Genomic DNA, 15200 nt, shown 5'->3' on the forward strand with positions numbered 1-15200 from the left:
AAATAGAGCCATTCAGTAATTTTGTGACATGCTTCATCATCTCTTAAGAAAAAAAAAATATTATATATATATATATATATATATATATATATATATATATATATATATATATATATATATATATATATATATATATATATATATATATATATATATATTTCTCTCTTAAGGGATGAGAAAGCATGTCACAAAATTACTGAATGGCTCTATTTATTATAAAATTGTATTACTATTATATACTTAGAGACAATACGAATAATTTTATTACATATAATATTTACTATTGTAAATTACTCCCCAACACTGGGACTACTCCCCAACACTGCATATTACATGCAATAAATAAACGGAATATAATCGTATACTAAAATGCGTCATTGACGTCGTCTTGGGACTTTTATTTTGAAGAGACTTTTCCACATTCCACTTCGTTTCTTGTTTTGGAGGGAGTATCAAAGGGAAGGAAAATACATGAAGAAACAGAAGTCCTCATATGTTTATATTTTGATTTCATAAAAATATTCTTTCGATAGTAAATTCTTCAAAGAGTGATTTTAAGTGTGTCCTCCTAAAGGAAGATATTTTCGAATGGCTAGAATTTGTTGTCATTTGTCCTAAACTGGCATAGAACCGACAACCGTGTGTACAACGTAATTTTAGCCGGGTGCTCGTCCGTGTCAGTAAGATGCAGAGGACTGTGCCCAGCCTCCCTCTGGCGCCCTCGGTGAAGGTGAAGCTCATCAACGCGGGTTTCCAAGTGGCGTCAGATTTGATTGACATGCGTCCTCTTCAGCTCTGCAAAGGTATTTATTTTTGAAAATAGCACAAAAGTACTTTTTCGTACCGCCTCAAAATGATCACAGTTTACTAGAAAGGTTCAACTGAATCACATTTTTGTTATATCTGTGCTTGTTTCGCTCACAGAGGCAGGTATCTCACAGGAGGAGGCAGTGGAGGTGTTGCAGATGTTGAGGGATGATGGCCAGCCTCACCAGCAGAGAGCAGCAACGGAGAGCCTAACAGCTCTGGATCTCCTGCACCAGGAGCAGGCTCTGGGGAGCATTGTGACGTTCTGCTCAGCCCTGGATGATGCCCTAGGAGGGGGCGTGCCCGTGGGAAAGACCACTGAGATCTGTGGGGCCCCTGGTGTTGGAAAGACTCAACTGTGGTATGGAAGGAAATGGATTATAAAATGTATAGTGCATCTTAAATTCAAATGTCTTGCTAATATGTGGCACATATTTCAAAAAGTGCTATGTGCCCTAAAGCAGAATAGATGTTTTTTTTTCTTCCTTTTTTTCTTTTAAAGCATGCAGCTTGCTGTGGACGTCCAGATTCCTGTGTGCTTTGGAGGTCTGGGAGGAAAGGCACTGTATATAGACACAGAAGGGAGTTTCTTAGTGCAGCGGGTTGTTGATATGGCAGAGGCAGTCGTGCAGCACTGCACCCTCCTGGCAGAGGATACAGGTCTGATTTGAGTATTTAAGCTAAGTTGGGATGTCTAAATGTACGTTTAGAAAAATAAAATGCTTTATGAGCGCTTCAGACCTAATATTTTTCAACTTTACCTGTAGTTTCATGCACATTTGAATTCATTTTTGAAACACAAAATGTATAATTGTCAAATAATCTGTCTTTGCTTTTCCTCTTAGAACAGAGACAGGCTTTAGAGGAACTTACTGTCGAGAAGATCCTCTCAAGTCTCTTCTTGGTCCGTTGCCATGACTATGTAGAGCTGTTAGCTGAGGTTTACCTCCTACCTGACTTCCTTTCTGAGCATCCTGAGGTGAAAATGAATAATCAGGACTGCTGCTAAGGACATCTCGTTCAGCAATGTGATATTACTGTACTGCTAATTACGTCCTTATATATTACATGTTGTATCATCCAATCACAGGTGAGGTTGGTAGTGATTGACAGCATCGCCTTCCCATTCCGGCATGACTTTGAGGATCTTTCTCAGAGGACTCGTCTCCTAAATGGCCTTGCCCAGCAGCTCATCCAACTAGCAACACAACATAGTTTAGCGGTACTCAGTAAATCTTACTATTGTAACAAAGAATAATGAATAGCAGACAAATCAATTTAAAACATTTTTTTTTTTTTGCAGAATATTTATATTTGGTTAAATAAAAATATCTAATATTTAATATTATATGTTTGTGTGACAGTGTGTGTGTCTGTCAGGATGTTTGATAAGGATATATTTAATTCATTATTTTTTTGTAGAATACTCACATTTGGGTAAATTAATAATAATTAAATAAAAAAAATATTTTTCATTTTCATTTAATTTACCTTGTAATTTATTTAAAGTACCAAATAACTCAAATTAAATAAAAAAATTATAATTTATAAAAATTATATAGGCATAAAAACATTTAATAAAAATATATACAAAATGCAAAAGAAACTTTAAAATTGAAGTAAAAACTGAAATTATATAATTAAAATCTAATTTAAAATATTTACAAGAACTGTAATAGCATATCAATAATACTAAAATAATGCTCGTCTATCTCTCTATCTATGTTCATAAATAAAGAAATATATATATATATATATATATATATATATATATATATATATATATTTTAATAAAAATAACTAAATTTGGTTTCCATGTGGTCTTAGGTTGTTTTGACCAATCAGATGACGACAAGAGTTTCAAATGGCCAATCTAAGCTGGTTCCTGCATTAGGTAAGACATAGCAGATATTCATTCAGTGTATTTTCTTTAACATATTCATCAACGTAATAACAATTAAAATTCACACTTCAGGTGAGAGTTGGGGTCATGCTGCGACGCAGAGGCTCATCCTGCACTGGGAGGGACTGCGAAGGTAAACACAAACACTTTTAATTTGCTAATTGTGTGGGAAGGTGTTTGTTTTTTTTGTTGTTGCTGGATTAAGTCTTTTAAGTTCACTCAACCTGTCCTGACACAGCAAAAACTGGCTTTAGAAAATAGAAGCTAACATCTGTGAGGTTCTCAGTCAAATGTATTTTCTGGAGAGAGAGAGAGAGCGAGAGTATGTTGCATAAACTCTTTACCCTTCACCTCCGTGGGTGATGGAATGAATCACTTTAAACAAGTAGCTTGCTTTGCCTTTTGTAGCCAGACCTGATTCATAATGCATTCTGCATACCTGCCAGTCTATTACTCTGTAGCAGCAGGCAGTAGAGATGCACAGAGAGCATCTCCATCATGCTTTCTCGTCTCTTGCCATAAAGTTGAAGGTCTTCCCGCTGGCTGTACAGTTCAGCCTCCCTGCATTTGAATTGCCGCAGACCCTCTTGCTTTTTAAACCGAGCCGACAAGGTCAGAGAGGCAGAGAATGTGCACTCTGCAATGGAAAAAAAAAAACGGGTCATTTTATGCATTTCTCCCCTGTTCACTCTGTGTTTAGGCTTGCCTCCCTGTACAAGTCTCCAAGTCAAATGGAAGCCACAATCCAATATCAAATCACAGTAAGTTTAACAGTGGGGAAGATATGAGGAAAATATACATGCATATATATTTCCTTACATTTCTCTCTATATATATTTGTGATCTCACACAGGTCCAGGGTTTTAGGGATGCCCCAGATGAACCCAGACCTACTCCTGCTTCGTCTGCAGTCTCATGTCCTTCAGGAAACCACAGCAAACGCCCTCGAATGGAGGATCTGTCTTGAGGATGTATTGCAGACCAGTTTGCTTTTAAAAGCTGTAGGATGCCACTTCAAAACTCAAAATGTGCTGAGAGAAAAAGAAAGCATCATAGCAGGAATGCACAAAAATGTATATATTATATAAAAGCACAACAAGGGAGGGTTAGTTCTTGGATTATTATTGAATAAATTACAGTATATTGATTGTTTTTGGTATTAGTGGATTAATAAGTGTATCCAATATTTCCCACCAGACAATCCGACAATGTTACAATTCATGTGGAAACACTAAAAATGCACACCTATTCCAAAGTGACCAAAACTTTCCAACTTAAACTGGTTGATGGACCAGGTTAAAGATCATACATTTATACAAATATTAAAAGCTATTCTTGGTGTTCATTATTCTCCAACACTTTACTTGGCTAATATTCTGTATATAATAAATGCAAAATTGTTTTTGTGCCGCTTCAAGTGCTAGTGATAAGTCAAACTAATGGACAATCGTCAGTCGTTAATCATGTCACCTAATTCACACAAGCCCAGACTTTGTGCCATAATATGCAATTAACTCAATTTGTAATAGTGTATTGAATAATTTGGCCCTAATGAACCCAGTGAGAAGGTTTTGTTGTGTATATTGTGTTGCACAGGTCGCATCAGAATGACTTTCTGCCATGATTTATGCGTGAGTGACAGTATAGAGATAAAGAGTTTACCGCTCACATTCACCTCCAAGTAACATTAATAACTTAGCCGCAGATTGTGCGGGTTCAATATCAGTATATCATCCAGGTTCATTCACTCCCAGCGTATATGTGTGAGGTTCATCACTCTAATTGAATTATACACTGGGAAGCCAGCATTACATCAGCACAAAGATAAAATATGAGCACTTCACCTCATATTTCCTTGGCTGGCAATGGATAGTTGAGACACCCGGCCGAAGAACAGACTTAAATGCTTTATGTTCATGTGGGAAGAAGGGGACATTGGGTACTTGATGTTTTTAACCTCTGTGTTAGACACATGAACAGATCATGATTGAAGAACTGCTTGTGACAGAGTGCTGGACTAATAGGATTACATCATTTGTCATGGCTGGTTTAAGATGGGTGACTGTCTGGATGTGTCCTAACAGGCTCTTGGCCTCAGGCTTTCTCAGGTGAGGAGGAAGGTACACTGGGTATTCCTACACTGCTGTGCAACTGTCATCCTGGGTCACTGCATCACACCTCGCTTAACCTTAAGACTTATAATTTTGAAGATGAATATGACAGGTTAGACTAGCTGACTATGAATACAGTTTCAGATTGCTCTATACAGGCAAGGCTACACTTTGTTGTTCTTTACAAATATGCACCATGGTAACCAGTTTAGAAATACCGTTGTCATTACTCACTTCAAAAGCTTTCATAATTTTTCTGTCATTTTCGTTACCTAGCAATAGCTGTGGTAACTATGATATTTTGCCAGGAACTGTGGTTACCCTACAATTTTGAAAGCATTAATACGGTGTTGGATATTATAAAAGACCCTCTGTCATTTTTATAATGAAAAATCTGAGCTCTATTTCTGTCATTTGAATTCCTCTGAAATAACTGTAGTTGTCTATCCGTAATATGTTGTGTGAAAATACAACCGTACATTAATGAAAGGGTTAATTTTGCCTTTTAACGAACATGTTCTAAAACAAATAATCCTTCAAACTGTGTTAGAAGCTTTTAGATTTTTTCCTGTCATTTTAATGGTTAATGATAGTATCTGGCATCCCTCAGTATCAATAGTGTGAACTAATAGCAAATATGGGATCCCCAACCAGCAGTTAAAGATATTTTCAGGTGTTTTTTTCTGTCATTTTTTGTCTCAGCAGTAGATGACTATATGTGCCTAACTATAGCTTCTATATTTTGTTAGAAAATTAATTAGGCTGATGCATTCTTGAAAGGGTTAATTTTGCTTTAATAGGATCTAGCAGCCCTGGCTGAACTAACAAGGCATGTCCTAAAACCACAGTAAATATAGGATATCTTTTAAGCCATGTAAGAAGCTTTTAGTTTTTTTTTCTGTCATTTTAATGTTAAGGGTTAAATTTCTGGCAACCCACCGCTGAACTAAGCCTGGGAGCGGAACAGTTAATTCCCAGCAATGATGTGAAATCTACAACACTTGTTATTTTTAGCTTAAGCTCTGATGTCCTATATACAGGCACACAGAACATCACTTACCGAGTTTTCTCACTCATAAACATTTTCTCTAAGAGCTCTGTCGAAGTAAACCGTGGCCGTTTCGATTAAACGATTAAATATAATTGTTTCATACGGCGTCTGAATCAGTCTCTCAATAGATTAGGCTACTAGTATAATTGCCTAATTAGATTTTAATAATACCCTAATGTGCATCAAATTTCTGAGGCCTAGCCACCATAGATTTATAGTGACAGTTTTGAATACATTGATATTGGGGCCATTAAGAATATTCACTTGGCTAATCATTTTAGCATTGGCAGAAAAAGGTTATATGATCCGTTTAAACAGCTAGATAACGTCGAAACTTACTCGAAGTTGTGACAAATTAGGTCTTAAAAATGCCGACAAGTCCAAATCCAGCATTAAACACGAAGCATATTCTGGTTACGTCATATGGGTTTTGGGTTTTGCAGACGTCATACTTTCACGCAGCAACGACATTGATGTAGCGCGCATGACGGACCTGCGTCTACTGGAAAGTTATTTATACCAAAAATGTATATTCACACTATGACTGTTTTAAATATAGTCCGAAACGTGCCCGTAGCATACTTTTTCATGTTCTTTCCCCCAATATACAGATCCTTTTTTTGCGCATTAAAAATACAGACAACCCCCACGCAAAAATGACTAAATTGCATACGAAATGTAAAAAGGTAAAATGACTAAATGATAAAAATATGAATGGGAAAACAAAACGAGGTTTTGGAATACCTATTGTTTGAATTATTTAAGCTTTAATCACGTTTTTAAAAATACAAAATGTATTAAAATAACTAGATTAGGTTAAGATACTTTATATAAAATAGTTTTGACATACAGGAATGAAGCCACTCGTGTCACGTGACTATTTACCCCATGTAAATTAAGCGTTCTGTGAAAAACAGGCTGCATCATCAGTTTAGACCCTTTAAAGTCAATAGTAGGATACATTTCCGTCACAAATATATGGAATCAAATGGGTTAATTGTAAGGTTAATTCGCCGCCCTCCTCTCCATGCCCCGCCCCCGTTTGACGTCACGCACGTCTGTTGCGCGAATCCCTCTCCGTTCACACGAGCGCGCGCCCTCCCCAACTCGCGCGACTACAGAGTCGCTGCCTCCAGCCTATGATTCAAAGTAGTGTAGACTTCTTGCCCGGCTCCAGCTGTCTCTAGTCTCTCCAGGAATGAGAAGCGATGGCCAGCTCTGCCAACGAGGAGAAAACATTCAAGAGGTTCTTGGAGCTCTTCTTGCGGGAGATGAGGCCACCTCTCCAGGAGGACGTACCTCTACCGATGCGCCCCTTGACGGACCTGATCTCGGAGGACGAGGTGGAGGGGGAATGTCTCGACCTGTGTCTCCAGCACCTGTGTAAATAGTTAAGTACCGGTGCACCTTCGCGTTTCATTTGTTTTACTCACTATGTGCGTGTAGCGGTTTTATACCGCGTGTTATATGGCATTAAGTTTGTAAACATTAAAGAGCTCAAGGGTAAAAACGTGAGGGACGAAGGACAAAAGGAAACTAATTCCTGCTCCGGTGTTCATGCAGCTGAATTAACCTGCAGTTATCTGCGTGTTTGTGCGTGAGAAGCACAATGTTTCATCATGTCGTTTAGGGAACTTAACAGCTCAAAAATGTATCGTACAATTTCAACGTGCGTAAAGTTTAGGTCTGGCCACTTAAAACAAAACAATATGAGCGTTTTCAGATTGGTAGTAGTTCATGTGCTCCGCCAGGATATCGTCCACAGGTGTGACACTAATTTTAATATTTGTATTATTACTATATTGTTTCATTATATTATTGATATTATTACAATGCTAGAAAAAAGAAAAGAAAAAAAAAGACTACTATTACAGTCATTCTGATATGAAATACATTTTTCATATAGGCTATTTTAGTACAAATGCAAGCAGATTTTCCAGTCCATATTGTAGTCCATTTAATTTTTTTCTGAATAGGCTACACCCTCCGTTCTCCAATGACCCCTGTAGTCCTCTGATGGGGGACGAGCTCCTGTATTCCCCACATTTACGCAGCGCTTCATTATAATAATTCTGACGCTAACATTTCCTTTGTGATAAATTATCAATATGTTTTGATCTGACACGAGTGCATGCTTATCAGATCGTAATGTGAGCGAGCATACAGCATCCACGTCGTCTGTATCAAGACGATTATATAACAGAGCACGACTGCTTTTGATTCCATGCATGTTTCATGCACACCGTTACCTTTTTCTCTCAAGATGTCGGCAGCTGTGTGTGCCATCGCCATATGCTGCGACACACCTGTCTATACATTCATCGCGAACAGCCTTGTCCTAGGGTAGTGAAGAGAGCAGTGTGGTCTCGCGGTGTTTTGGATTCTGGGCGAGATCTGTGGGAAGGGGTTACGTTTGATAAACAACGTCATTGGGTTGCTATAAATAGCCCATTCAAACCATGCAGAATCTTTATGAGCATTAAATACTCATACATACAAATCTAATGGCTCAAGTGATAAATGGCTGCGCAAATAGCTGCACACTTCCAGAATCAGGATGTTTCTGCTGTGCTTTATTGATTTCTCACGTTTCATTTTTTTTTAGTTTAAGCCTCGTTTGTATCCATTTTGTGACTCTAATATATATTTTGCATATGTGGTTACTTTTTCCCTGCACGTGTTTTTCTAGAAGAGTAGAGAATATTCCGAGAATTGTTAGAAACTGAATATAATTTGAATATTCTGAATGTTGTCGGGCATTGATTATTAACAGAATATTTAGAATATTATTATTTTTTTTTTTACATATGAAGTAATTATTGATTGATTAGACATTGATTATAATCTCAGTATTGTGCATATTATTAGAGTGATATACATTTGAATATTGTTAGATATTAAATTTAAATATCCAATATTTCATTCAACATTAATATGAATATTCTTAATATTATTGGACATGATAATCTGTGTACTATTAAATGCTGTTTATAAGAATATTAAGATTTGTGCTCAATCAATAGCTCCTTATTGGCACATGATGAGTATAACCTTTTGACCTCTAGTCAATTGTAATAATTGTGACGCTTGTCTGTGATCTTAATCCTGTGTGAATCCCAAATTTGTGAAGTTAAAATTCCAAAAATTGCAAATTACCTAGAACATTTGGCTGAACTCGTCCTGTGATAATATTAGTCCTGTGCGAATCAGCATCTCTGTGATTTGGCAGGGTTGTGTATTATTTTTTCAAGCTTTATGTTTCCTGTATGCATTTTTAGTAGGGTTGCACGATAAATATCGGCCGATAATTAATGCGCATCTCGTCAGTAAAGCCTGCTCTCTAATCAGTGGTAAACTCCATCAGGTGCATGATTTCACATAGAGCTGCTGTTACTGCACAGAGCCGATGATAACTGACAAGTGCGCAGCTTGTCAGTTAACAATGGCTGTTTTGATAGTATTTTGGGTGCTGGGTTATATCGCTATACACCATACTACTATATCATTTGCCAAAGAGAAAGCTAAAAACAGTCAGTAGAGCAAAAACAAAAGAATGGTCAGATGGAGATGGATGACATGTATAGCAGGAAGATTCTTCTGTTTACTATATGTAATGTTACGCAAAGCCTACATAATATCCAGGAAACAAGTCAGTAAATTTGAGTAAAATCACAGGCTTTGCTTGTCCTGTGCAAATGCGCCATTCGAAATTCAGATGTGGTGGGGGGGGGGGGGGTTCTAAAGCACACGACGTCCTCAGATAATATTTGGATATGTCCTTTAATGCATTTGCTCAACCAGCTCATATTTGGACCAGCCTATACAGATCTACACTGTGTTTGTATCTGACACACTCTGACCACCTCACAAAGAGGTTATTGTTTTCTGTGTTTGAATTTCATTCAAATGTCAGCAACAGGCTGCCACGGCCTGCTGTGGAGAATCCCTTTTGCTCTGGCACAAACAAACGCACAAATACAGTCTTTCTGGGGAATCACAGAGCTATTTCCCCATTCAGATTTTTGCAGTGCTCAATATACCAATTTCTGTGAAGACACTCTGATGTGAAGGTTTATTCTAGGCTACTGACGCTGACTAATATCTGATCCCCAGGAGAGTGTTATATGGTCATTTCGCCTGAGGTGGATGGATGTCAACCATTTGTCTGACAGTGACCTTAAAGTGAAAAAGATTGATTTAACCCTTTGGTGCTGGAATGCGCAATTATTTTATTGTCAAACCACAGTTAAAGTGGTTTATATGCCTTATTTCACACATTTATGTTCCAGAGTAATGTATCATCTAGCCACATCAGTTTATTTTTATTCTAAACGGAGGCTTGCTCACTTCGCATACTTCGGGACTGAAGCTTCCGCTGCCTGCGTGGTGATTCAGCTGAACGTGTGATTATTTTGTCGCTGGGTTGAAGATCTAATAATAGTCCTAGGAGAAAAGTGGAGATCCCCTTTGTTCTGCTCCCTCTAGAGTGGAGGAAAGGGTGGCTGCGTGTGTATGTGTGGAAAGGAGAAGAAGAAAAAGAGAAGTAAAAATTGATAGGGGAGGTTGGTGATTGCACGGTGAATAAGCTTAGTTACAAATCCAGAGCTCTGATGATGGTGGCAACCTACCAGTGGCGTGACATTTCTGACTTAGGAAGAATGCAGGGTGACATTTAAATTATGTTTTAGTAACAAGATTCGGGAGGAGTGCGTCAGATACTTAGCCTAATCAACACAGGTGGACCACAATCAATAAATACCATAGTATAAATATCAGTAACTTACCTTTATCTATTGACGGTTTATCAGCATCCTTTCTCCACCCCATCTCCTCACTTCGAGTTCACTTTATAAATAGACGGGGAATGGGGGGTAGTCTAGGTTCAGGCCATTCACGAGCTCGGAGCCCTTCCCCGGACAGCACGCCAAATACGTATACCATACCTCAGCTAATTATATGTAAGCGTGAACTCATGAATAAGAGCCAATCGATAGAGAAATAGTGACTCGGAAAGACGTATAAACATGAGGTTCATCACTTAAACTTATTTCTTGAAGGTCTGTTTTCCAATATTGTTATATATTGTTCCTCAACAGTCTTTGCTTTGGCACCCAGATTTTTCATTGAACGTATTTAAGCTGTGTATTTAATTTAATTTAATTTTATTTCCCTGTAGCCACTCAATGATGGAATTCTAAGTAACATCACAGTCTAAATTCTATTTTTTATTCATTTATTTGAATTATTTTACCATGCAACCGGTCAATGATGGAATCCAGAGTAACATCACAGTCTAAATCTTTTTATAAAATTTTTTACCTTGCAACCGTTCGATGGAATTCAAAGTAACATCACTGTCTAAATTTAATTTAATTTAATTGTTTAATTTAATCTTCACCATCAACAATTAATTTGAAAATATTCTGTCTTTTTTAATATATATTTAAAAATATATATGGTTAGTGCTTATTATTATTTACATTTAGCATTTCCCCCCTTCCTTTCAGTCACTCAGTACAATACGAAATGCATAACAGCAGCATTTTAAATATGACGCATTTCATTTGGCAGTATGTTAATTATCTCTCTCTTAATTCAAAATCAAGTTAAACAGGAATACCCGTTCTATTTTAGTTGACATTAAACATGATGTTATCAGCAACGTTATCTAACAGCCTGGTTTAGTTGTTGTGCGCTGATAAATGGGGATGTGTAGCGAATGTGAGGCTAAAAATGGAGGTTGGGGAAGGGAGGTTGTTTCCTCCTCCTGTGGTGAGCAGGCCCTCCGAGCCCATGGGGAGTCCTGATAGACACTAATGGATAGAGGACCGCTCTCCTAAAGCTCATTAAACCCCCGTCTCTCACAGCTGTAAACCACACACATATGGGCGACGTACACAAAGCTACACAAAACAGACACATACATGCATACCCACGCACAAAAGACGTGCGACAGACACACACAGCCCAAGGGAGCGGCTATGGTAATGAAACAAACGGCACACTACACCACACAGCTGTGTCATGAACGATAGAATCAATGATGGAGGAAATATCGGTTGCAGAGGGAAGGATTTGCATGTTGTAGCATCATGTGCAGCATTCACTCATCTGTGATGGCAGGAGTTTCCCCTTTTTGTTTTTTTTTGTACTTTTTTATCATTAAGGATTGAATGTTTTGAAGAATGTAAGCTTCTGAAAAGACATTTAAACACTGAATCACATTGTATGCATATTAAGTAATGCACAGAAATAGGATCATAAACACCTTTATAATATGGGATTTCACTGATAATCTTGCTTGTGTATATTTTTGGATTCAGAATGGATTCTTGACCTATTTATGATATTTCTGTAGTGCTTTTTGGAGCTTGAAATGCTTGAAATGCTTATTTTTTGTAAAAGCTTACAACATTTTGTTTGGTACAAATAATTTTTGCTTGAACTGTCTCTTTAACCGCCGTCCTCTCATAAATTCTTCATCATCAGTGTTTGATCAGCATCCGCATCGGATCGTTCTCTGATGTCTGGTCATGACAACATCGATCCAACAATTAAGGAAAACAAATAGATGTGTCAGTGTATTGTTTCCATGCGGAGCAGACAATGTATCTGTGGCCAGGTGTTGTCTAGATGAAGGGATGCTATTTTTCATCTGGGTCAGTGTGGCCACGGGCGCCCTTGGCATGGCATTAGAGTATGGTCCCTCTTCAGACAGGCACTGACAGCAGCTGCGCTTCAGATGATCGCTGTAGCCCGTTCACCCAGCCCCCTCCCGCTCCGATCACATCCAGACTTTCTTTTGTAGGGCTATAATCACATTTAGATTTATTTCAAGCTCCATAAAGCGTCTATTGTGTGCCATCAAAATATATATTTGTAACAATAATTGTATTTGTTTTTATTTACATTTATCAATATCAAGCTGTTTACAATTTTAATCAAACTAATTACATGATATGTTGCTTTATTAATCACGGATGTTACTGTAAGGTACTAGGTTGGTACCATATTGGTAATCATGAACTTTTTCTGGTAACACTTTACATTAAGGTCCCATTAATTAATGTTAGTTAATGCATTATCTAATCTAAACTAACAATGAGTGATGCATTTGTTACAGTATTTAAAACATTTGTTGTTGTTTCTTAATAAAAATAAATGTTAGTTTATTTAAGCCCAACTCAGGTCTATTAAATAATATTACCAGATGCAGCTTTTGATTTTAATAATAATTGTCTGCTCATGTTAAAATTGACAAACTAATGCTTAACTAAACTAAAACTAACGTTAAGCATTTTTCATTGTTAATTCATGTTAACTAATATAGTTAATTAATGAGTCGTAAATAGTCAAAATGTTTTTTTGTTTTGTTTTTTGTTTTACATTTTGTTTTGGCTGATACTAAAAATGCAACTGTTCATTCTCCCAGTTTTTACATTGTTACATGTTTTTTTTTTTTTTTTTTTTTTGGGTGTTTTTGAGATGCTCATAATTTAAAAACAGTATAAAATGTGACTTAAAATGTTGTCTTGCCTAAATACACTTGTAGCATTTAAAATAATTAGATTGTGTTTTGTTTTTATCTATCTGTCGCAATAATTTGTACTTATTGCTCTATGTCTACAGATGTTCATTTTTGTCCGTTTTGTCATTTTTAGGATTCCTTGAACATGTCCATGTCCTAAAGATTACAATTAGTTTTTGAAGAGTAGTAACCCAAAAACACACGTTATGAATGCATTCGACAAGCAAAGTATGTAGAGTACGTCACTTGTCCTTTGCACGCTCTGAAGTGCTCAGAATACCATCAGATCCTTGCAACATTTGAAACCCCTGCGGCTCGCCTATTGCCTGTAATAGAATTTCATTTCTGAGTAATAGCTTGCAGCTGAAGCCACAAAACACAGTGAGGAATATTTGATCAATAAATCAATCCAGCTCATTGCCTCCCCTAGGCCTCTAGGCCTGTGTGTTCATCTCCACTGTGATCAGACCTGACACTTAAGAGAAGCGAGTGTGGCTCCCCTCAGCTTGTTTTCATTTCAGCTGACGGCAGAATGAACTAGCCTCCGCTTCGACAGTCTATATGGACAAATTTAGAACTGCACTGGGACAAACAAGGCCGACAGCAGTGGCCAAGGAGAGAGAGTGAGTGAGAGAGATGCTCCTCAAGGATTCACAAATCATTACTTATAAACCATCATTGGCATCCGTAGCCGTTATTTGCACTTCTGAATGATGTTTTCTGGGCCAGATATTAATTAGGACTCGACTTAAGGTCTTCTCTCTTTTTCGTTTTTCCCTAAATGTGCCTCTTGGGAGGTCAGGAGTGGATAAGAGAGAGCTGAAGACCAGATTGTCTTGTCTTTTTTTTTCACCGTTCAGAGATCTGGATGCTTCATCTCAAAGGGGACAGTGTGTACAAATGCCAAAGCTGTCCGTAAAAATGTTGGCTTGAAGCATTTTGAGAGCAAAAGCTACCATTGTGCGTTGTGATTCCATTGTGCATGTTATTTCAGAGCTCTTCTCCAGATTGGGGTTAGTGTAATGTGCTTTAATACGTAGGATTTTCATTGCATCAACAAGCTTTTATCTGTCCATCACAAAAGGAAAAAAAAAAGCACCTGTGCCAGGTTATGTAAGCCTTGGACCACAAAAACCTGAGCATTTACAGCATTGTGCAACATTCTCCTGACCATAAAGCTGCCAGCAGCATCTCCCTCACAGGTCCTCCAAGGTTGTATCTTCCTGCCTGTTTTTCATTTGTTTAAAAGAGGTCTGTCACCTCCTCTCAAACTGCTGGCTGGCTAATTGAATGGAAATATGATTGATTCCCCGCTTCTCTGCAGTTGTTGCGCAATTAAGCTGAGTGGGTTGGACGGGGGCTCGTTTTCATTCTGTTTGGTGCTGGCATGCCCAGGTGCGTCGTGCAGTTCGCTGCACTTTCAAAAGGCAAAGTTCACCCTTTAAGAAGAGTAGTGGGTTTCAAATAGCAAAGCTTTGAAACCTTTAATCAGGTATGGCATTTGGTAGAATCACTGTGGTGTCATTATGTTCTTTTCAAGAATTTTGCATTCATAAGTCATTATATAGTACATTAGGGATGTAATGTCAACTAGTTGTCCAACAACTAACTCGTTTTTTTGTGACATTTAGATTTTTTCGTTTTGTTGTAAAGTATATTTATGTTTTGATTAGTGTCCTGACATTGAGAGAATGTCCTAGGAACTAAGTTAGTCTAGAGATGGACGATATATATCAGCAGCTTATATAGCTCTCTCTATTGTTATAGATTTAATTATTTTTGTAGTAGGTTGGTTGACCA

At 37.6% G+C, this 15200-nt stretch overlaps 2 protein-coding genes and 1 long non-coding RNA gene across 7 annotated transcripts in view; 2 read left to right on the forward strand and 1 right to left on the reverse strand.

Annotated features, from left to right (window-relative positions):
* Positions 1–193: 193 nt before the first annotated feature.
* Positions 194–9419, reverse strand: LOC127966360 (uncharacterized). Of its 4 annotated transcripts, none has more exons than XR_008155601.1 (7): positions 8122–8692; positions 3530–3741; positions 3150–3347; positions 1876–2005; positions 1681–1781; positions 923–1370; positions 194–795 (listed from the first exon to the last, which is right to left on the reverse strand). It is a non-coding gene; the product is annotated as an uncharacterized LOC127966360 (long non-coding RNA). The 4 variants fall into 4 exon arrangements; XR_008155599.1 differs by having other exon boundaries at positions 923–1163; positions 8122–8669; XR_008155600.1 differs by having other exon boundaries at positions 891–1781; positions 8122–9419.
* rad51c (RAD51 paralog C) lies at positions 661–4691 on the forward strand. Its single transcript, XM_052567273.1, has 9 exons — positions 661–803; positions 925–1168; positions 1310–1467; positions 1653–1786; positions 1898–2029; positions 2635–2701; positions 2783–2843; positions 3411–3471; positions 3564–4691. The coding sequence occupies exons 1-9, from the start codon at positions 686–688 to the stop codon at positions 3675–3677; spliced, it is 1089 nt and encodes a 362-aa protein (XP_052423233.1). The 5' UTR covers positions 661–685; the 3' UTR covers positions 3678–4691.
* The window catches only part of ppm1e (protein phosphatase, Mg2+/Mn2+ dependent, 1E), a 49815-nt gene continuing 41521 nt past the window's right edge, over positions 6907–15200 (forward strand). The window contains exon 1 of one of the 2 annotated variants that reach the window (XM_052567271.1): positions 6907–7262. In XM_052567271.1, coding sequence (XP_052423231.1) covers positions 7081–7262 — 182 coding nt within the window. In that variant the 5' untranslated portion in view covers positions 6907–7080. The remainder of the gene's footprint in view (positions 7263–15200) is intronic. The other variant, XM_052567272.1, reaches the window with a different exon arrangement.

The sequence above is a fragment of the Carassius gibelio genome, chromosome B10 (assembly GCF_023724105.1).
Source record: "Carassius gibelio isolate Cgi1373 ecotype wild population from Czech Republic chromosome B10, carGib1.2-hapl.c, whole genome shotgun sequence".
Classification (NCBI taxonomy): domain Eukaryota; kingdom Metazoa; phylum Chordata; class Actinopteri; order Cypriniformes; family Cyprinidae; genus Carassius; species Carassius gibelio.

What these genes read in the sequence shown, in the direction of transcription:
- rad51c (XM_052567273.1), top strand. Translation starts at nt 686, where the DNA reads ATGCAGAGGACTGTGCCCAGCCTCCCTCTGGCGCCCTCGGTGAAGGTG. An exon ending in CAACACAACATAGTTTAGCG is followed by an intron (nt 2,030 to 2,634) that starts GTACTCAGTAAA and finishes ATGTGGTCTTAG; the next exon opens with GTTGTTTTGACCAATCAGAT. An exon ending in TAAGCTGGTTCCTGCATTAG is followed by an intron (nt 2,702 to 2,782) that starts GTAAGACATAGC and finishes TTCACACTTCAG; the next exon opens with GTGAGAGTTGGGGTCATGCT.